This window comes from Lontra canadensis, unplaced genomic scaffold (assembly GCF_010015895.1).
Source record: "Lontra canadensis isolate GAN:19392208 unplaced genomic scaffold, GSC_riverotter_1.0 scaffold88, whole genome shotgun sequence".
NCBI lineage: Eukaryota > Metazoa > Chordata > Mammalia > Carnivora > Mustelidae > Lontra > Lontra canadensis.
In genome coordinates, this window is record NW_022631082.1 from 1,955,329 (window position 1) to 1,976,968 (window position 21,640).

At 60.6% G+C, this 21,640-nt stretch overlaps 2 protein-coding genes across 2 annotated transcripts in view; one reads left to right on the plus strand and one right to left on the minus strand.

The window, feature by feature from the left end:
* Window positions 1-186: 186 nt before the first annotated feature.
* On the minus strand, window positions 187-19,399 carry LONP1 (lon peptidase 1, mitochondrial). The gene is given in 20 exon segments (XM_032883708.1): window positions 187-381; window positions 1,292-1,456; window positions 1,557-1,774; window positions 2,228-2,393; window positions 2,766-2,906; window positions 5,084-5,200; window positions 5,284-5,406; window positions 5,804-5,891; window positions 7,214-7,392; window positions 8,190-8,328; window positions 9,112-9,332; window positions 10,354-10,437; window positions 10,860-10,989; window positions 11,457-11,518; window positions 13,212-13,458; window positions 15,095-15,214; window positions 15,878-15,966; window positions 18,957-19,223; window positions 19,225-19,311; window positions 19,313-19,399. Coding segments are annotated over 20 exon segments (2,907 nt in total). The 3' UTR covers window positions 187-204.
* Window positions 19,400-20,101: 702 nt separating this feature from the next.
* CATSPERD (cation channel sperm associated auxiliary subunit delta) overlaps window positions 20,102-21,640 on the plus strand; it is a 56,841-nt gene continuing 55,302 nt past the window's right edge. The window contains exon 1 of the mRNA XM_032883709.1: window positions 20,102-20,233. Within this exon, the coding sequence (XP_032739600.1) occupies window positions 20,160-20,233 (74 nt within the window). The 5' untranslated portion in view covers window positions 20,102-20,159. The remainder of the gene's footprint in view (window positions 20,234-21,640) is intronic.

The window sequence follows — 21,640 nt, forward strand, 5'->3', positions numbered from 1 at the left end:
GGGCACAGAACAAGCAGGCGAGCAGTCCTGGGAAGGCGTTTTAATCATAATTAAATAGTTCATCATCCGCGCGGGGCGCCGTGATTAAGCCGTCGCTATGCCCTTCGCCTCGGGCCTCTGCAGGGCCTCCGGAGGGCTCAGCGGCCCAGAGCTCCTGGTCCAGTGCCTGCTTGGCCCAAACGGGCCTGTCCGAGCCGGGTGCCGTCACCGTTCCACGGCCCGGGCCTCTGGCTGCTCCTCAGGGAAGGCGATGGTGAAGATCTCTCGGTAGTGCTCCACGAAGTGCACCTCCAGGCCCTCCGTGATGAAGGCAGCCAGGTCGTAGAAGTCCTTCTTGTTCTCGGCCGGCAGGACGATGCAGGTCACCCCAGCTCGCTTTGCCTGGGAGGGAGGACCGGAGGGCGAATGCAAGGGCTGTGGGACAGGGCTGTGCCCCGTGGGCCGCCCCTTCACACCGGCTTCGCAGCTGAGGAATCGGAAGCCCAGCGCCATCCCTGGCCTCCGTTCCAGCGGCCTGCTCCCACAGAAGCCCCGGTTTTAACCGATGACTGTAACCGGAGCCAGTTAAGCATTTTGGCAGCTACAAGTAAACAGGATCTGAACACCAACTGCGTTACAGCAAGCCACAGCCTTACTGCGCAGCCCGAGTGAGCACCTGTGAGCTCTGGATGCTGGTCTGTGTCCAGCCACCAGCCCCCATTTCACCCTGCTGCTGCCGGACTACCCCCTGGGGGACAATGGTTCCCACTGGCCACCAGGCACCATCCAGGGACACAGCGAATGTGGGCTTATTTCCTCTTCCACTTCACAAGAGGGGAAAGCACGGTGTATAGAGCCTCTGAAGTCCCCAGATGTGATCTCTGCCTAGTGGGCAGGTCAAGGGACGGATGGGGGGGTCCAGGTTTCAGGAGTTCGGGATCTCGGGTTGGACACAGGTACAGGAGTCCCAGCACTGAGGGAGACGCACAGGACTAACTGGCCAAGGCCAGGCCTCGCACTCCCAGGCCAGACTCTTGTGCTTTTTCTGCCTCTGCCATCCTTGGTGCTTGGCTGAGGAAGCAGAAAGCCCTGCTAGGTTGAAAGCAGCCAAGATGGGAAATCTTGGAGAGACAAAGACCACTGCAGAGCGGAACAGCTGGACACTCTGCTCAACACGGACCCAAACCCTAGTCTGTAAGGGGCCGGTACTCTCCCTGCCTGCTTGAGGCCTACACCAGCTCTGCAAGGACACAGTGCCTCCTGGGGACCCTCTAGTCTAGATCCACCCCGGGGCGGAGGGGGTGAGACTCACCGCGATGGTCTTCTCCTTGATGCCACCCACTGGCAGGATCTTGCCAGTGAGGGACACCTCGCCTGTCATGGCCAGATTTGGCCGCACGGGCCGGTCCATGGCTAGAGAGAGCAGGGCCGTGACGATGGTGCAGCCGGCGCTCGGGCCATCCTTGGGGGTCGCACCCTGGTGGGAAGATGCGGGTGGGGGTGTGGGCAGGCTGGATGAGAGGTGGGCACAGCCCGGGGAAGGGGACCAGGGACCGGGCTGCCAGGCGGGTCCTCACCTCGGGCACGTGCAGGTGGATGTGGGAGGTCACCAGGTAATCATTGCTGGGCTCGTGCTGCATCAGGAAGGCCCTGGCGAAGGTGTAGGCGATGCGAGCGCTCTCCTTCATCACGTCCCCCAGCTGGCCTGTCACCTCCAGGCTTCCATCCTTGTCCCCCTTACCATCCTTATCGCGGGGCCGCCGAGGGGACGTCTCAACAAACAGCGTCGAGCCTCCTGGGAACCAGCAGGCACAGGCTGGGAATCCTAGGACCCCTCCCCCAACCTTCACAGCGGGGTGCCTAGGGGACACCCCAAGTGTTCCCTCTGCCCCCTCTCCCTGACTTGATGCCTGCCTGCCTCTCAACATTGCAGGGCTGCCCCTGGGGCGCAGCCTCCCAGCGCCGAAGCCCAGTTCCTTTAGAGGTCATGCAGATGTGCAGGCAGTGCAGCAGTCAAGAGCCCGCCTGTTCTGCAAACTCGTCCCATGGCACCACCCCCGTTGGCCTGGGGTGGAGTGACGTCACCCGCGTAAGGTGGGTGGCAGCCCTGCCCCCAGGCCAGAGGGACTCCCAACACAAATGAGGCTTGTGGGGCGCTCCTGCCGCCTCGGGGTCCATCTTTCCCCTCCCCGATCAGCCCCGCCCCCGGACTCCCTGTCGAGGGGCCTCCGAGGACTCTGCCGCTCACCCATGGCGGTCCAGGCCAGCCCCATGACCACGCCGGGCGGCGTCACATCGTACATGCGCTCCACGGTGAACACGGGCTTCCCCACGAAGTCCTGCAGGTTCTCGGGTGTCACCTCCACCTGGTCGGCCTCGCCGCTGACGATCTTGTAGGCGGACTTGCGCAACACCTGGAGCAGGCGAGGCAGCAGCGTGAGTGTGTGCCCGTCGCTCCGCTCTTTAATTCTTAACAGCAGGATAAAATACATAAAGTGACCAGTTCGACCACTTCCACGTTTACAGCTTCACGGCATCGAGTACCTTCACGTGTCTCCAGATGTGAATCTCTTTCCATCTCCCAAATGGAGGGTCCATCTGCATGAAGTAGACCCCTCCACCCACTGCCCCAGCCCCCAGCAGCTCCTCCCCGTCTCCTCTCCGTCTCTGCGGACAGGCCTCCTCTGGGGACCTCCTGGGAGTGGGGTCCGGCAGGACGGTTCTCTGAGTCAGCCCCCACGCGCCCGCACAGCCTGCAGACCACGTCCCCCGGCCGCCCAGCTCACCTTCTCCACCTGCTTCTGCAGGTTGCGCACGCCGCTCTCCCGGCAGTACTGCTTGATGAGCAGGGTCAGCACGTCCGCCGACAGCTTGGCCTTGCTCTCATCCAGGCCACACAGGGCGCGCGCCTGAGGCACCAGGTACCGCTGGCAGGAGGAACACGCCGCCATCAGGACCCTCGGGGCCTCAGGACCAGGAACGGGTGCCTCTCCTGCGTGCCCCCGCCCCCACTCACCCCCGAAACCTTCCCACAACCCTTGGCTGGCTAGAGGTGATGGAGGTGGCCCAGCATCTGTCTGCACAAGCTCTCATCCCTGGGGTCGGGGGGTGGGGCACTCCGGGAAGCTCGGGGAAGGCTGCCCCAAGAGGGAGCACCAAAGTGGAGACCTGAGGGTAAGGAGCCAGCAGGGCGGGGAGGAAGGGAGGCAGGGAGTCTGGGTAGAGTGCATGGCAGGCGCCAGGCCCTCCTGGGAGCCCAGAGGCCCAGCCTGCCACCTCCAAAAGCTCCCAGGGCTCTGCTCCTGGGCCGTCCTCTGTCCAGGTTCCATTCCTGCCCTCCCTCCAAATGGCACTTAAGAGGTCACCCCTCCAGGAAGGTCTCCTGGATCCCTGGGCTCGCCCTACTCACACTCGGGGTGGCCACCCTGAACAGACAGGAATGGGGAGGTCAAGAGGCTACAAGGTCACTCACAGCCCAGCCTGACTCCTGCCATACAGCAGTCATGGGACAGACAGGCCTGAGCACCAACTCTGGGGTAGAAGGCAATGGAAACATGGGGGACACAACCCTACACGTCAGTACGTTTGTCAACTGACATGGGTTGGCCCCGAAGCCTCTGTAAGTCTGTGTTCTTCTTCTTGTCCCTTTAAAGTTTTAAAAGAAGTTCCCTGTCCACGTCCCCAAGCCTGCCCCCCTCCTTGCCGGCAGGGGAGGCCCCAGGACCCCTGTAACTACCTCAGCCAAGAGCTCCTCTGGCTCCCCTCCCAGAGCAGGGGACAGGAGGCCACTAGCAGTCCCCGAGAGCTGGGGCGCAGCACCTGAGGCCTGAAATGGGCTCAGGAAAAAATGTGCTCCACCCCCTTCCAGCAAGAAAACCACAAGTCAGAAACCCCTTCCTTTGGCTCTGGGGAGAAACCTGGCTCTGCTCCGGCTAACATTCTTCTGGGTAGGAAGCCAGCCCCCGGCCAGGGAGACCACTAAGGTCTAGGAAACACACAGAGACCTGAATTTCGGCTGAGCCTGGGCCTCGGACAAGCATTCCGCAGCCACAGAACTCGAAGGCCCAGGGCCGGTGGGAAGACGGGCGGCAGGGGTGCCGGCCCTGGGACAGCTGTGTGGCGGGACAGAGAGCGGCACCAACGAGGGAGGGGCCCAGCAGGGCCCAGGACACAGCCCCCCCAGTGCGCGGATAGCCCTGCTGATGGCCCGCCCAGAAGACTGTGTTCCTCCAACGTCACCTTCACGGCGGTCTCTCTGTTCTGGGGCCCGGAGAGTGGGGTAGGAGAACTGTACAACGTGGGTCGTCAGGAGAGCGGGGGGAGCAGGGCGGCTGCTGGTGCCTCCCAGGGCCCCTTGCCGCCTTACCGGGGCCTGCGCCAGTGAGGCGGCCCCTGGAGTGGGGGTCTGAGGGCCGGGGTGGGGGCGGTTGGTGGGTACTGGTCAGCCTCGGCCCTGACCCCCAGGGAGAGGAGAGGCTAGAGGGCCAGTCCGGCACCAGCGGATCATGATTTACTGGACAATGCGCGGGGTCGGAAGCCTCCCTGAATAGCCTGGGCCTCGGAGCTAGGAGAAGGCGGGCCCACTGGGCGGCACTGGAAGGGGGGGCGCACCCAGGGACACAGAAGCCCGTGGCCCTGCTGGGCTTGATGCATGGTCACGGCTGTTCCCTGGCTGTATCCTCTGTATCAAACTGGTGAGGAAGCAGACTGTCGCCCCGAGCTCCGGGAGCTGTTACAGCAAAAACCGCCAAACCCAAACACGAGGTGCGGGAACCCCGAGGAACAGTCGGTTGGAGGCCAGCCGGCCCTGCAATGCGCAACTGGCCCCCAAGCAGGAACAGCCCGGGGGTCTGACGCCAGGCCCGGGCAGGGGTCACACGTGCGCGGCTACACAGCTCACAGCTGGCCGCGCCTCTGCTCTTGGCCATACTCACGCTACGCCAGTGAACAGACCCTGGCCATCCCTACTCCGAGCAGGACCACTATGGACTGTCCCCTGCAGCTCTGGTTAGGGGCCTGGCACTTGGCCTCAAATATGCCCCGACCCCCGGCTGCAATGGGCACCCCCTTCTGTCCAGAGCTGGGGCGAGGGTCCCACCCTCACCTCTGCGATGGCGAGCTTCTCCTGTGCCACGTAGCCAGACACGTTGATCATCTCCATCCGGTCCCTCAGCGGCTCGGGGATGGTCTCGGTGACGTTGGCTGTGCAGATGAACAGCACCTGGGGAGGCCAGGAGGAAGGTTCCGGAGGACCAGCCCCCCTGCCTCTCCCCACTGGGCCCGGCTCCCCGGCAGGACACACACCTTGGACAGGTCCACAGGCACATCCAAGTAGTGATCCAGGAAGTTGGCGTTCTGCTCGGGGTCCAGCAGCTCAAGCAGGGCTGACGACGGGTCCCCCTGGTAGCCCCGGCCTATCTTGTCCACCTGAAGGGGCAGTGCAAGGTGGGTGCTCTGGGCACTGGTCCCCACTCCTGGCGGGAGGGAGAGGGTGGGACCCCATTTCACCAGCACCAGGGCCCAGCCCTGGGTGAGCCTGGAGCAGGAGGGCTGCCATGGGTCGTCCGAGGACAAGGACAGCTTATTGTGAAGTGGCCCAGTAGCTGTGCGGCCCCCCCAGGGCCTAGGGGACAACCGAAATGGCGGGGAACATGGGTCTGATCTCGGAGACTCCGCCTGGTCAGGACTGCCTGGAGCTCTGGCCCAGGAAGGCCTCAGGGACGTCTGACCTCGGGGAAGGGTGCTAGGAACAGAGGCCGTGCTGCCGTGTCAGCCGAGCCCCGCCGCACACGCAGCCTCCCGCCCAGCCCCCGCCCGTGCACACCTCGTCTATCAGGATCAGGGGGTTCTCCGTCTTGGTCTTCTTCAGGCACTGGATGACCTTCCCTGGCATAGCACCCACATACGTCCGCCTGGGGGGCAGAGCACAGCTGGAGCGGTCGGCTCCCCCCCACCGGCTCCCAGAGTGCACAGATTCTCGGTGTAGCACTCGGCCTCCACGGAGGGCTGCCCAGAGGTGGCAACGGGGAGGTGATGCGTGTGGCACCGGCTGATGGCCTCCCCGACGGCCTGTGGCTCTCCAGCAATGGCCATGTCGCCATCTCACCCCAGCTCCGTCCTGGGCCGGGTACAGATGCCAAACCAGGTCTCACTCAAACCTGTGCCCGAAGCCAGCACCTCCCGTCCGGACGGTGAAACCCAGCGCCCGTTGCCCGATGTACCAGAACAAAAGAGGTCAGAAGCAGCCAGATGCTGGCAGCAGAAATGCTCTCCCTACCCAGGTCCTCACAGGCACAGCACGGCCTCCTAGGCCTCGGGGTCCCTGGGCCCAAGGCCCGCACCTGCCCGGTGCCTGCCGGGGTGCTTCTTGACCACCTCAGCTGCGGGGGTCTCGCGCTCACAGAATAAGGCAGACACGAGTCTTGTGCTTGAGAGATAAGGCCCAGCAGGGCAGACAGATGGCACGAGAGATGGAGGAGGAACTCAGAGGTGTGAGGAACTTTATACATGCTACAAAAGTAAGATGGGACAGGGGACCTGGAATGCCGTCTCAGGGGCATTAAAGCGGGAATAAGAAATGCCTCAGGGAGAGGTCCTAAGCACAAAACGTGCAGCGGCAAGGTGCGCGGGTATTTGAAAAGGCGTTTTCTGAGTAGCAGGAACAGCCTGTGCAAAGGTCCTGGGGCAGAGCAGGGCCAGGCCTGGGGTGCTGAAAGCCCATGTGGCTAGAGCAGAGTGGGTGCAGAGAGAGAGAACAAGCCGATGCGAGCCCCAGAGCACGCCATGACCGCTGCAACGGGAGGGCGTGCGCACACAGCCCGGCCGTCTTCAGACCCTGGACCCAGGGGACCAGCCCCTCCTAGACCCGGTGAGGGAGCAAAGAACCAGGAGAGGCGCTGAGGTCTCACTGGCACGCGGCCCCGTCCTCAGTGGGGAGAGCGCCTTGCCCCGGAACTCTGGCCGCAGCGCTGGGGGAGCTGAACCGGGCAGGATGGGAGCTGGAACTGGCGGGGACCATCTGCCAAGAACCTAGTAAACAAATGCTCCCGGGGGTCCGCCCTCCTGCTGGTCGAGAGGTCAAGGTTTTGAGCTGACGTTTGAGCGGCCGGACTCTGCTGGGCCTGCAGGCAGCAGGTGCCCGGGCTCATCGGGACTTAGTCCGGCATGAGCAGAGGCCACTGCTCGCCGCTGACACCCCCTCGCACACACAGGAATGGAGCCAGGCCAGGCCTACCTATGCCCTTTGATCTCGGCCACGTCCGTCATGCCCCCGACGCTGAAGCGGAAGTACTCGCGGTTCAGGGCACGGGCAATGGAGCGGGCGATGCTGGTCTTGCCCACGCCAGGCGGACCGTAGAAGCAGAGGATCTTGCCCTGCGTGGAGCCTCGGAGCTGGCTGACGGCGATGAACTCCTATGGGCAGAGGCCGGCTCCCATGAGACCTGCGCCGCCCTCACTCAGGAGCCCTGCCTGCTGTGACCTTCGCCACTATCACGTTGCCTTTCAGACCTCGGGGGGCTGTGGAAGGGACAAGGCATGTCCCAGAGGGGCCGAGGTGACTGCAGTGACCGACTGGGTGATCAGGGCGCCAGGCTGAGCTGGTAGCAACCCCTTCCTCCCACATCCTGGACCTGTATTGACCCTCTTGCCGCTCCAGCCACAAATTACTGGCCCTGAGCCGGGCCCATCACCTGTTGTCTTAGGCACGACTCTTGTCCCTCTCCTCAGGAATCCGAGGCCCCTAGAGCAGTGTGCTCAGCCCAGGGTGCCCTTGCCACCTTCTGAGCTGCTCCAATGCCAGTCCTTCCCCCTGCAGCCCTCCACCTTCTCCTTCCTCAGCCTCTGCCAACCCCGCCAGCCCTGCCTCGACCAAGGCCCTCCTGGACCCTAGACCAGAAACCCCCAAACCACTCCTCTGGGACCCCACCCCACCATGGGGGAATCCTGGGTCCTGAATCCAGATGACGACACGCCCTGCTGCTCAGTGCCCGCCCTGCGTGCTCAGAACAAGAGCCGGGGAGGTGGGACCGTGGCGCCCAGGGGAGGCTTCGAGTAGCCCGTGCCCAAGGACATGCAGGAGGGGTGCAGGCAGGGTGGGGTGGGGGAAGGCCTGGGACCTAGGAGAGGGGCGCAGGGGGCTTCACAGGGACGGGGTGGGATGGAGATGGGGGCAGGCCTGGGACCCAAGGGCAGGGCACAGGAGTCCTCACCAGGATGCGCTTCTTGACGTCCTCCATCCCGTAGTGGTCCTCCTCCAGCACTGCCTGGGCCCGGGCCAAGTCCAGATTCTCATCACTGTACTTGCCCCACGGGATGGACGTCAGCCAGTCCAGGTAGTTACGAGTGACGCTGCCGGGGGACAGACCAGACCCGGTGAGTGGAGCCCAGCCCACTGCCCGGTGCTGCCATTGCCAGTCCATGGTGCCAGCGCCCGCTGCCCCTGCCACTCCAACTGCGCCCCGGGCACGTCAGCTGGAGGAGCCGGTAATCGGCAAAGGCCTCGCTGTGGGAACCACACGGCTCCCAGGAAAGGGGCCTGGACACTGGCAGCGCAGGGACTGCTAGGAATCCCGCTCCAGAGGCGGCAGGGGTAAAAATGGGAGATGACCTCTCCCAGGGCACGCGTGGCAGAGGCCCAGCTGGTGGCCAGTCAGCGCTGCCGCGAGAGCGACCCCAGGTTGGGAGCTGCACACCCACAGGGCAAGGCTGAGCCCCCAGGAAGACGCATGGACTTCCAGGCTCTCAAGGCCACACAGAGGAGGGGACAGAGGCAAAGGGAGGGGCCCTGGCTGGAAGCACTGCTTAAAGCCAGACACCCCTGGGTTCAAAGCCCCATCCCCACCCACCAGCACAGAGGCCCTGCTCACTGACTCCACTTCTCTGAGCCGCCTCTGCCCAGCGGGGAAACGAGTGACAAAGGGAAGTGCGTCTGCTCGGGGGCGCCGAGAGCGGACCGCCACACGCCAAGTGCTTCTCGGGCGCCCAGCGTGACCGGAGAGTGGCCAAGGCACCCACCCTCCCTCCCGGCTTCCCGGCCCCTGCCAGTCACCAGCTTCTCTGAGCCTGAGGTGCAAGAGGGGGGCCTCCCTCGAGGGTGGACGCCCTGCGGCCGGGCCACCCTGGGAGGCTCACTTGAACTCGGAGGAGTGGTTGTCCAGCAGGGCCAGCTTGCTCAGCTCCTCGTCCACCACGTCCATGACGTGCTTGGGGACCACGAGCTCCTTGAGCCGCTCGCGGAACTTCTCCTCGATGGCGTCCTTGTCCTCCTTCTCCAGCCCCAGCTCCTTCTTGATGATCTTCAACTGCTCCTGCAGGAGGTACTTCCGGTGCGTCTGCTTGATCTTCTCCTCCACCTGGGCCCAAGCATAGAGCAGCACGGTGGGGGGGCGGGGGCGGGGACGGACACACCCCACGGGCCAGGGGCGCAGCTTCCTCCAGACACAGGAAGCCCGTCTCCGGCTCCCTCCCCTGTGAACCCGGTCTCCCCAAGCTGGAAATAAAGACGCCAAGTTCCAGGTGAGGAGCGGATTCGAATCTCCGTCCTGACCATGACCAGGTGAAGCCGGCCTGATACTGGTGCAGCCGCCACGGGCGCAGAGCTCCTCCGGACGGACAGGGCGACAGGTGATGGCTCGGAGGCCGCCGAGCACCAGGCCCCGCCTACGAGCCCCACTCCTGTCTCCCACCAGAGGTGCGTTAAGGACTGCCTTGTGCCGGGGCACCATGCGGGCTCAGCTGGTAGAACATGTGACTCTGATTTCGGGGTTATGAGTCTGAGCCTCACAAAGGGTGGCTGTCAGTTAAGCATCTGCCTTCGCTTTGGGTCATCATCTCAGGGTCCTGGAATAGAGCCCCGAGCTGGGCCCAAGCAGGGGGCCTGCTTCTCCCTCTCCCTCGCCCACTATCCCTCCCCCAGCGTGTGCTCTCGCTCTCAAATAAAAAAGTCTTTTAAAAAAATTAAAAATTAAAGAAGTTGCCTTGAGCTAATAACCCAGTGTTAAAAGTTTTCCACGTAAAGATGTGACTTGAAAGTTTTCTCAAAAATAAAACAAAGTGGAAAAAGCAAGTCAGTTCTGAGAAGTGACACGAGCGGTAAGCAACCGACCACCCACGAGGCCCCTGGACTGGGCCACAATCAGGAAGGCAGGCCACAAACAGCGGAGCCTCGGGGAAGCAGCTTCACCCCTTCCCAGACTGGTTCCCAGTGCCCAGCATCTTCCCAGGACATGGACGTGAGAGCAGCTCCACCATGACGGAGGGCATCCTGGGGGCTGCAGACCCCAGGCTCAGTGCCAAGACCAGCCCTGGGTTCTCAGAGAGCTTCGCCGCCCCGGACGAGAGTGAGGCCCACCTTCCGCCCTCCCCGGGGCTCACCTCGCGCCCCAGGCGCTGCTGCAGCTTGCTCAGCTCAAACTCCTTCTTGAGGAGGGAGAGGGCCTTGTACAGCCGCTTGGGAATCTGCCGAGAAAGGGAAGATGCGAGTGATGGTCAGAAATGGGCATCTCTGTGGGGGGGAGTGGGCGGGGGGAGCAGGACCCTCCCGATGGACGCACACAGGGCAGCTTGACCCAGCCACATGTCCCCAAGTGGAGACAAGCCCCCTCTGACCCAGTTCTGCAAACACTCCTACAGTTAAAGGCCAGCAGGTCTGCAAGCTGTGGTCCAGAACTTTCGTAGTGCTGTCACTGGTAACAGCAGAAGACCGGAGGCGAGCCAAATATGCCACCCGTTGAACAAAAGACCCCACCCGGAGCCAACGGCCGCTGTCGCCACAGAGACTGGGAGCAGGGGCGGCCTGACCACCTCAGGGAGCTCGAGGCGGAATGGCAAAGCCGAGCCCGGACAAGCAGCCAGGCCGGGAGGCTGGCCCGTGCACTCACGTTGGTCTCCTCCAGGACATCCTGCAGCTCGTGGGACTCGGCTCCGGTCAGCGCGGCGCCCATGTCGCTCAGGTAGATGGGGTTGTCCACCACCCGCTGGCCCGCCTGCATCATCTGCAGCACAGACTCTCTGCGGGGACAGAGCGCGCTGCAGCAGCTGGGGCCGGCCTGGCAACAGCGCTGGCCCGCGCGTCCCTTCCCCGGCAGCGACGCTCAAGGTCTGGGATGCTCACAGAGAGCCGGGTGTGGGCCGGTGGGGCCTCCCGTCCTAGAGCCATGAGACTCACAACCCCATGCCAGACACAAGCCCCCTCCAGCCATGGAGTGACCCCCGTGATTCCCTCCCTCCACCTCAGCTGATGATAAAAAGGCTTCCGGGCAAGTCCAAGCTCTCCTGCGTATGAAGCAAAGAACGTGCACTGCATAAGGCATCTCCCTCCACCCTCCCACCGCAGGGCCACCCCGTTTTCTCTTGGGACGACACTCTTGAGAAAGCCTCCCATCAACCCAGCTGCAGAAAGACGCAGGCAGAACCCCGCCTGGCCTCAGGGAGGGCCAACTGCACACCAGGCCTGGGGAATGGCACCGGAGACCAACCTGTAGAGCGGGTTCAAGGCAATGATGTCCCGGATGGTTTTCACAATCTCGGCGGTCAGGGCCTGGCAAACAGGGAGGCGGCCATCGGTCCCTGGGGCCAGCAGGGGCCTTGGCCCAAGGAGCCCCTCCCGCCTGGCCCAGGCCACGGATGGCCTCAGATGCCCAGGAGTGTACCCTGAATCCACCAGCCATGGGGGCTCGGGATCAAGACCGTAAAAACAAACACCAATGCCTAGCTCCTTACACCCTGTCGAACCCTGACCTTAGAACGAGCCATCTGGAGGAAAAAAAGGGGACGCGGGTTTCTTTATTCCTTTATTTCAAGCACATGCCTCACAACCAACACCCGCGTCTTCAACATCAGCACACCCTGGCTTGAAAATTCTCTGTCTGGGGAGGTCCCTGCGAGTCACCGGGGCTGTCAGCCTGTCCCCTGCCAGAACCTTGGGCCTAAGGCTCCCCGAGGAGGTGGAGGACCACCCCCCACCACCACGCTGTGGACACCAGGGGCACCTGGTGTCCCTGCTCCTGGTGGGACCACGGACAGTTGGTGGCGCGACCACTGGAACCTGGTGATTTCTAGAAGGTGGCTCCCAGCACACCAAACCCCAGCGAGGGCACAGGAGGGATCGGGAAAGCAGCCGCCGTGCGTTCCTTCACTGCAAGCACCCAGCTTCTAGCTACGGGTCTGTCCCTCAAACGATGGGACTTTCCAGAAGGAACCTGCAGAGGGCAGCTAGAGGCCCATCGTGCTTGCACGGACGAGCCAGAGCGTTAAGCCTCCTCAAGTCTCCCTGATTCTTTTCCCTGTGGCATCTATGAATTTCGCTGTCTTCTCCCCACCCCCGGTACACGAGTTTCCTCAGAGGAAGAGCTCTGAGGCCCAGTCCAGCTGCCGGGGGAGCCACCCAGGTTTAAATAATTTAGAATCAAGATAAAAGCTGACGTTTTGTCCCTCGGTGGTACCAGCCACAGATCGAGCGCCTGATAGCCACCAGGGCGCTGATGGCGCAGAACCAAAGACCGTGTCGGCGGCAAGTTCCGGGCAGCATGGCTGCGTGGGTGTGAGGCTGCCCCGGGCAGATGCAGCCAAGGCCCTCCTAGCGCCCGGGGCAGATGTCACCAGCGGACCGCAGGACTCCTTCCCTCAGCTCAGAAGCCCCCAGAACTCTGTTCGACGCGGTGCCACAGGAGCCAACTGAGGCTGCTGGCCGGCTACGCAGGGTGCACTCGCCCCCAGGCAAGACAACAATGCCAGGACATGCACAGGGGGGGCCTTCCGTAACCTCTGCCTTTCTTCACCCCCACCCCCTGGAAGCAGGCCCCCTGCTGCTACCCGCCCCAGAACAGGTGGGAGGACAGCACCCACCAGCACAACAGCAGGCTCCCTAGGCTACGAAGGCGGCAAGCAAGCCTGCATCTGGGGTAAAGGCGGCCAGAAGGCTGCTGCTTTCCTGCCTAGAAGCCACGGGTAACAGGCAGTGGGCCCTGCCCCCCCTCCCCAGCGCCCTGGGCTTGAGCAGAAGGAGCCAGTATGGAAAGAAGCCCGGGGGTTCCTGCGCAGCCGACACGGGCTGGGGCCGGACCCAGGTTCCAATCCTTCACTCCTGGCTGCCGGTTTCTTCCTAGGACTTGTGGGGCGGGGCGGGGGGCGCGTATTCTGCATTCCACGAGAGCCTGACAGCCCAACGGGCTAGAGCCTCAGGGAGCACGTCCCCTGCTCAGGGGACCCCGTGGGCGGCAGCAATGACTTACTTTCACTTCCTCGGTGACCTGGAAGTCCTCGTGGACAACGTTCTCCACCTCCACCATGAGCACCTCGCCCAGGGGCCCTGAGGCAGCTTCCGCCGTCACCTCTGTGAGGGGCACGCCGCTCTGGGACCCGCTGCTCAGCTCCTCCTCCGCCTCCTTCTTGCTCCGCTTCATCTTCCTGCGGACCTTCTGCTTGTTTTCAGCTTCGGCCTCCTCGGGCTCTACCTCCAGCTGTTTGTGGATGTGAATCCTGAAGACAGAAACGGGGCAGACGTGCAGCTGCTGGGGCTTCCAGTGCTGACAACAGAGGGGTGCGCCAGGCCCCGGGGCTGGAGACCAAGCTGCTGTCTCAGAACCCCAAGACCGACAACCCCCCACCCCCCACCGGGCACACCGCTGGCCTCCCGCTGCCCCAGCCACTCTGCGTTCCACACCAACACCCCGCTGTCCCCCACGCGCCTCTGAAGTCTGCACAGTGAGCCAGCAGCAGCGAGCGCTGGGGCCCATCACAAGCCACAGGCGCCACCAAGCACAGCCGGACTCTAGGACTGCACCTGCCTCTCCCTCAGCCTGGAGCTCACCAGACAGCGGCTCCTTTGTGTTCTTTGGGCCTCAGTTCGAGGGCACCTCCACAGAGAAGCCCTCCCTGTCCACTCCATGTGAGGTCCAGCCCCCGTCTACGCTTACCCCTCACCCTGCCCATCTTCATTTCCCCCCAAAGCTCCCACCACCATCAGAATTCAGCAGGCAGGGGCGCCTAGGTGGCTCAGTGGGTTAAAGCCTCTGCCTTCAGCTCAGGTCATGATCCCAGGGTCCTGGGATCAAGCCCGACATCGGGCTCTCTGCTCAGCAGGGAGCCTGCTCCCCACACCCCTCTGCCTCCCTCTCTGCCTGCTTGTGATCTCTGTCAAATAAATAAAATCTAAAAAAAAAAAAAAAAAAAAAATCAGCTGGCAGCCTTTTGATGCTCACGGCCTCCTCTCTTGGGGGTGGGGGGTGGGCCCCGGGCCTATTTCTCCATCTACACCCAAGTACCCAGCAGACACCAGGGGTTAAGTGATGTGAATGCAAACCTGCCACCTCCCCTCTCGGCTCCCTCCTGTCCCACAGGGTCACTAACTGCCACCTTTCCCAGAGGGCTGGCCTGAGAGCTGGCGGGATATGGACCCAGTGCCTGGCTGACGCCAGCAAACCACACAGGAACAGCAGGTCTGGCCCCCGGAGCCAGCAGGACCCCTTCCATGAGGCACCTTGCAGATCAGGACAGCACTTAACAGCAGACCAAGCTCTTACTCATTTTGTGGCATCGTCTCCTCCCTCCAGCTCACGAATCCCCCCCAGGAGACAGAGCGGCAGCCTCTATCCTAAAAACAGCCTCTAACACGAGCAGATGAAGACCGGAGAAGGGGCTTCACGAAGTAAGACCACCAGTAGGACCTGGAACAGAGTCAGTGCCTGCCACACCCTGTTCCCCTGGGTGTGCTGCCTTGTTGACAAGGCGGTGTGTCTGGCTGAATGAAAACCCGCGGCGCTAAGCTGGACATCCAGCACAATCCACAGGCTGACGCGGACAAGGGCACTTGGAGGAGAAGCACACCCAACTGTGAACGGCTGACACCTTACACGGGACACGAAGCAACCTGCTATCTTGTATTTGTGATGCTCTTGTGAATGATGTGCATAAAAGATACAACCTGCCGCTGGCCACCCATATAGCCACTTTGAAGAGGGACCCAGAAGTGACCTGTCTCCGCCACCTCCAGCTTTGGTCTAGTCCTGGCAGTGACAAGACAGGAGGGCTGAGCAAGAAGGATGGCCCATACAGGAATCTGGGGACACTCAGGGCCTCTCCTCCTGCCTCATCCCAGACTCTCGAGGCCCCTCACCTTCTATGTCCCATGACGATCATGCGCAGCTTGTCCCCAAGGTCTTGCATCTCGTGGATCTGGACAAACGTCCCTGTGTGGTAGACCTCATCCAGGCTCTCGACCACATCAGACTCATTGCTAAGGGACAGAGACACAAAGGTGCATGGTCACAGGCCCCGATTCTCAACGGGGCGTCTTGGGCGAAGAGGGAGGAGGAAGAGAAGAGAAACACCCCTGCCAGCCTCCACTGAAACCCGAGGGCAACCTCCTCAATCCCACAGGTGCTGCAAAGCCCCAAGGAGCACCTGCGGGCTAAGGGCGGCCCCTGGCAGCCGCCACTGTCCCACACAGGTGAGCAGCTCCAGGGCTAAGTCGGCTGTAAAGACAGGCCCGGATGGAAGAGATTTCATTCCACACCTCCCCCTACAGAATGTACCTCCTCACTCAGAAGTGGAACTAATTTCCACCTGGAGTCAAGGTGGGTGTTCCTGGAGCTGCCCTATCTGCCCCCCTAACTCTGCTCTGAAGCGACCTCACAAGTGGGGTCACCACCAAAGGTCCTGGAGGTTAACACCTGCACCCCCTCTCCCCCCTCCCCAACAACTGACCACATGAAACCTAGAGCTGAGCCAAGTCTTCAGCCCAGACTAAAAAGATGGCTCGGCTCTTGGCCTTGTGCTCAGAAGGTTTTGCTTGATTTCTTCCGGGTCAGAGGTCCCGGCTACTCTACGGAGCAGGACTTGTAGTGAACTACACTCCAGGGCAACTTCAACGAAGCAGTGAAGGAAAAGTTACACTTACTTGTCATCCCTCTTTAGAAAGACGCCGGCATACGGCTGGGCAAGACGGACTTTCCTTCTTAGCAGCTCAACCAACTTCTTATTTTTAACCTAGCATGACAACGACCCCAAGTGAAACGCAGGGCAGGTTTCCTAGCTGACATTTTGACAACAGCTCTAGCGTTTTCAAGATGATTCTCAAGGCTATGCTAACCTGACCCAGGACATTAACCAACAGAGTCCAGTAAGTCCCAAACCAAACACACACACACACACACACACACACACACACACACACACACACGAAGGCATAGAGAATATGGTGGGACAGGCTGACAGGGCTGCAGGCCGTGGTGGGCCCCACCGCCTTCTAAAGAAAACTCAAAGTAGACCAACAGCCAGAACCAAGAAACTGATTTAACTTCCAATTTTAAGAGCTGTTTCAGAGGTGAAGTGTCTTGGCCTGAAAATCTAGACTATTCTGATTTTATCAACGCCAGAAAGACAACACTAAATGTGTGTGATTCAACCGTGGCCCATCCCACAGACTGGTAACTTCCCCCAATTCGTGTTGGAAGTATCTCTCAGTCACATCTACACCCTTTTCATCAAGGATCGAAAGCCCCGGGATGACAGCGCATCACCTTGATGTCATTTCAACGGCAGGGAGAGGACTAACATCTTCTAGGCAACATCTGACGGGCAGGAGCACAGATGTCTGTAAGGCCAAGTGATTTCCTTCCAGCAGGCATCAATTCCCACCCCAGACTGATTACACTTCAGGGCCCGAAAACTTCAGCACCGGAGCTACCTAAAGGACTTGGTAAGACAGGTGGCTGGGCCCCAGCCCTCAGTGTCTTGACAGATGAGGCCTGGGGTGAGCCTGAGAACCTGTATTTCACACAAGCTCCCAAGTGATGCTGATGCTGCGGCCTCCGCACCACAGCCTGAGAACCAGTGTTCTAAACTCATCCCTCAGCAGGGGCTCTTAACTTATGATCCAGGAATTCCTGACCCTACAGATGCATTTTTCCCAGGGGAAAAGGTCCATGACGGCCATAGGATGGGTACATGACCCACCACAATTTTTTTTTCAAGATTTTATTTATTTATTTGACAGAGAGAGACCCAGCGAAAGAGGGAAAACAAGCAGTGGGGAGGGGGAGAGGGAGAAGCAGGCTTCCCACAAGCAGGGAGCCCACTGGTGGGGCTCGATCCCAGGATCTTGGGATCATGACCTGAGCTGAAGGCAGACCTTTAACAACTGAGTACCCCAGGCGCCCCAACCCATCACAAAGTAAGAGCCATTGATCTACACTGAGAGGCCACTAATAAGAGGAGAAACTACAGGGGCAAGTTAGCCACAGGCCGTGTCAACCACAGAAGCAAGAATGAACAGAGCTTTGCTAACAGGTTCAGAAACCTTCACCCAGTGCCATGGAAGTTTCCCTCATTCCTCTCTGATGATAACTGCTGCATCTTAGCACCTGCCTCCTCCCTCTGGCAGGATTTCTTGTTGTCACTGACAAGGTAACAACACGTGCCAGTGTCCCACGATTCATTCAACCCTCCCAGCTAACTCTGGGTGGGGAGAGAGAATCTCCTGGAGGAATCCTCTCTCTGGACAAAGAGCAAAAAAGGCATCTGCCACTTTGCAGGGCTGAGGGGACTGTAGCTGAACGCTCCTGGCCCCACAGGTCGGCTGGGGTCAAGGACAGAAAAAAGGCCTCAAGGGCAAGCTGCTGAAATGTCAGGAGGGTGCCACACAGGAAAGAGCAGCAGCAGCTTCTGATTAAGGTATGGGGCCATACCCCCGACACTGGTGGACTTACCTCCCTGACCAGCTCTAAGAATTGAGGTTTGATTATAATAACCATTGCACAGATGAGAAAATGGAGGCCCAGAGCCACAGCTTTCTGAAAGTGAAGGAGCTACTGGTGGTGGAGCCAGGATATGAACCCACAGGTTCTGGGGCCCACAAGTAACCACCACTCAAAACCAAGGAAGGCCCTTGGAAGAGTAGCTCGAACACACACCATCAGCAGGTGGGAGAGGAGGTGGAGATTTGTTTAGCCGAGACTAAAGTATGAGGGAGAGGCTGGAGAGTGAATGCGGAGGCTGACTCATTGTACGACCTTGCTCTGTTAACAGATAACTTTTCACCAAGGACTCTAATTTCCACATCGTTTAAAAAAAAAAAAAGTGGGGGTGGGGGAAGGGTCAGGGAAGAAAGAAGGCATTCGGGTCCTTCCTACTCTAAAAACTCAAGTTGCTTGCGCTCATGTTGCTTTCTATTACATCACCCAAGTCCATCTCCCCATCCCCTTGGCTCTTAGTCTGAAATGATGTTGCTTCATGTCTCTTCCACCAGAACACAAGTTCCTTAGGCACAGGGACTGCATGTGGCTTGTATGCCTGCTACATAACAGGTAAAAAACACTCTACTGAATGAATATACCATGGCTGCCCCCCTCTGAGAACATCCTTCCCCCACCTACCTCTTAAGTCTCCCGTACTCTATTCCTGGCTCTAACATCCCTACAGTAGTCATTGCCTTCCAACATGAAATTTACCTACTAATCTGGTTTATCGCCTCTTGTATCCCGCTAGGACGGAAGCTCCAAAGGCAGGGATTTTTATCATTCTTGTTCACTGCTGTAGCCCTAAGAACCGTGCCTGGCCCCTGGTATGCGGTCAAGAAATGTTTAAGGAAGGAATGAATCCTAATCCCAAAGGGGCTCGCAACCAGACTGCAAACCGCCCCGAGTGAGAGTGTCATGAAACATTTACCAAAACCCGCAGACAAGTTACTGGACCGCAAAACTATTCTGGTCCGGTCCTTTCCAGCATCGGAGATTTCTATGACTAGGACTCTAACTGGGCAGTCCTAAGCTCATTGGGTTCATCAGGGACCTGACAGGGGGAGGAATCTGGCTCAAATTCACAAAACTAGTGAGAAGACAGGGACTCGAACTTCAACTTTTAAGAACCTTCTTGCGTGGAAAAAGCTGTGTAACATGAGGGTGCCCAAGGATCCCTCGGTCCCACCTGCCGTTTGGAGAGTTGGGGAAACTGGAGGCCACGGCGGGAGCGCTCATTACCTCGATAATCTTGATGAAACGCGGAAACACCGGGTTGCGGGTGACGGCGATGAGCGGCAGGTGCGGGAATACGTCCGGAATCGTCATAGGAGTCAGTGCCGTTATGATCGGGCCTTCCCCACCCCCCGCGCTGCCCCCCGCGCCCGCGGCTCCATCCTCAGCGCCGCCCTCGGAGGCATCCTCGCCGCTGGAGAATGAGCCACCGCCGCCGCGGCTGTTCGCCTCCCAAAGTCCCCGCCACTGGCCCGCGGCCACAGGGCCTCGGCCCCACAGAGCCCAGGGAGGCAAGGCGTCGCAGGCCCGCCGGCCTCTGGGCAACCACACTCCCGCGGCAGTCGGAACCCGCCCCCCGGCGGCGTCCAGCAGTGGCCGCCGCAGCGCCCAACACCGCGCAGCGCCCCACAGCCGCACGTAGCCTGTGCCCGCCGCCATGCCCCGGCCATCCTAGCGACGCACAGGACTTGCGTCATTTCCCCCCGCCCCGCTAGTGCGCACGTGAAGTCCCGCGCGTGCCCAGGGACCCGGAGCGGGGGTGGGGGGGGAGGGGTGGTCGAAGGGGGGGCGTGACCCGGAACGGAAAGCGGCGGGGGTGGGGCTTGAAGGAGCGTGGAGGCGGGGCTCAGCCTCTTCACTACCTCCGCCTCTTCCGGCCGCCCAGTGGGGGCGCTGCAAGCCGCTTCGGCTCACGTGGAGGGCTGTGGGCACGCCCCAGCACCTCTGAAAAGGGAGCCCCTGGTGCTGCAAACGCGGCTGCGAGAACGCGTAGGCAGCCCTGTGCGTACACTTCGCTTAGGCGCGCGGGCGACACGCGCTCCGGCTCTGGAACGCGTCCTGCTCGGTGGACTCGAGTGTCCCGGGAGACACCATGCGCATGTTCCAACGAGCCTGCCCACAGGCAGCTGTGCGCGCCAGCCTGAACCCTCCCTGGTGGCGCGTTCGGGAGACGATGAACGCATGCTCAGACTGGGGAGAGCGTGAGCGACGGTGTGCGCACAGCCCGGATCTCCAGAAGGGGGGCGTGTTGTGTGTGGCCTGGCGTTCCCCGGGAGACGAGGTGCGCATGCTCAGACGCCAGCAGGACACCAACCCCCCCCCCCCTCCGCTGGCAGCTGCGCGCTCAAGTTCAGGCTGCGCATGCCCAGACTGTGAGGCGACACCCAGCGGCGGTTGACGGGCATTGGTGGCGGTGGTTCCTTGTGCAAGATGCTGGTGTTGATGCTGGTGGCTGCGGCGACCCTGCGACTCTGCTTGCTGGCCAGAGCTCAGCCGCTGTGCCGGTGGGGCTGCCCTCCCCGGGGAGGGGTGCTGCCCGGGGTCGCGGAGGGGGCCGGCGCGTCCCTGAGCGGAGGCTCCCCAACCTCGTTAAGGGTTCCCAGTTTCTTGTTCTAAAAGTTGAACTTGACGTTTCCCGTTCTTTCACCCCAACTCCCTCCAGCCCATCACCACGTTCCCCCATTGCCATTTCAAAGCTTGGGTCCGATTCCCACCCTGGGAGCCACGTCCGCTGCCGCCGCCCTGGCCGTGAGCTCCTCTCCGTCGCCCAGTCCCGCAGTCAGGGGGATCATCGGTAAAAGAATCTGACCCTGTCATTCCCCTGCCCCGATTCTCTGTGGCGCCCGGGATGAAACCCAAGTTCCTGACGCAGCCTACATCCCTCCGCATGATCTGGCCCGGGCGTTCTCGACAGCGGCGCTGCTGACGTTGAGGACGCTGGGGTGGGGCTGTCCTGTGCGTGTAAGACGTGGAGCAGGGTCCGTGGCCTCCACCTGCTGGGTGCCATAGTACTTCCTTCTCCAGGCTCGACAGTCCATCAAGAATGTCTCTAGGCACTGCCTTGGAAATTTGAGAACCCCCGGTCTGGTCCCTGCCCTCCCCTGAATCAATGCCCCAATCACACCATCCCTTGAACAAGCCAAACTCTGGCCAGCCTTGAGGACAGGGGAGAGGGTGCTTGGTATCCCCTCTGCCTGGCACACTTTGCTTCCAGATTTCTCCATGGCTGGTTTCTGATCCTGGTTTAGGTCAATCCGATCCTGGCTTAAACAGCACATCTCCTAGGTCAATCCGATCCTGGCTTAAACAGCACATCTCCTTATTTAAAGCGCTCCCCCCAGCCCCCACCCTTGGCAATGGCTTTTTCCTAGCAATGGCTAATTTCTGTTATTGTTTTGACAAATTTTTGTGTGTTGTTGTCACTAGAATGTGAACTCCATGAGGGTGTGGAGTACTTATCTCACTCACTCGTTACCTAGAACATTTTTAGATTTCAGTGTATATTAGATTAGTGGATACTGTGTGGAGGGTGCCACAGGGGTTGGGGAATGTGAAAGCCCAGTTCCCGCCCTCAGGGAACTCCTGCCTGGAGTAAGCTGTCCTATTCCGCAGGGCCCTGTTTGCCCATGAAATAGTAAACGTGGGCTCCTGGTACATGATCTAACTTGATCTTTACAACAATTCACGGGGCAGCGATTCCTTAACCTTAACTTTATTGATGTGAAAACAGATCCAGTGAAATTAAAGACTCACCAACCTAAAGACACATAGCTAATAAGCAAAAAGCAGTTTTCCAGTACAATTTACCGATGGGATTTGTCCCTAAGTTTGAAAAGGTTGGTGATACCCAATTCTCCCATTTCCTCACACTGGTTCTCCCAAGTGTGGTCCTGGACCAGCAGCATTAGCAT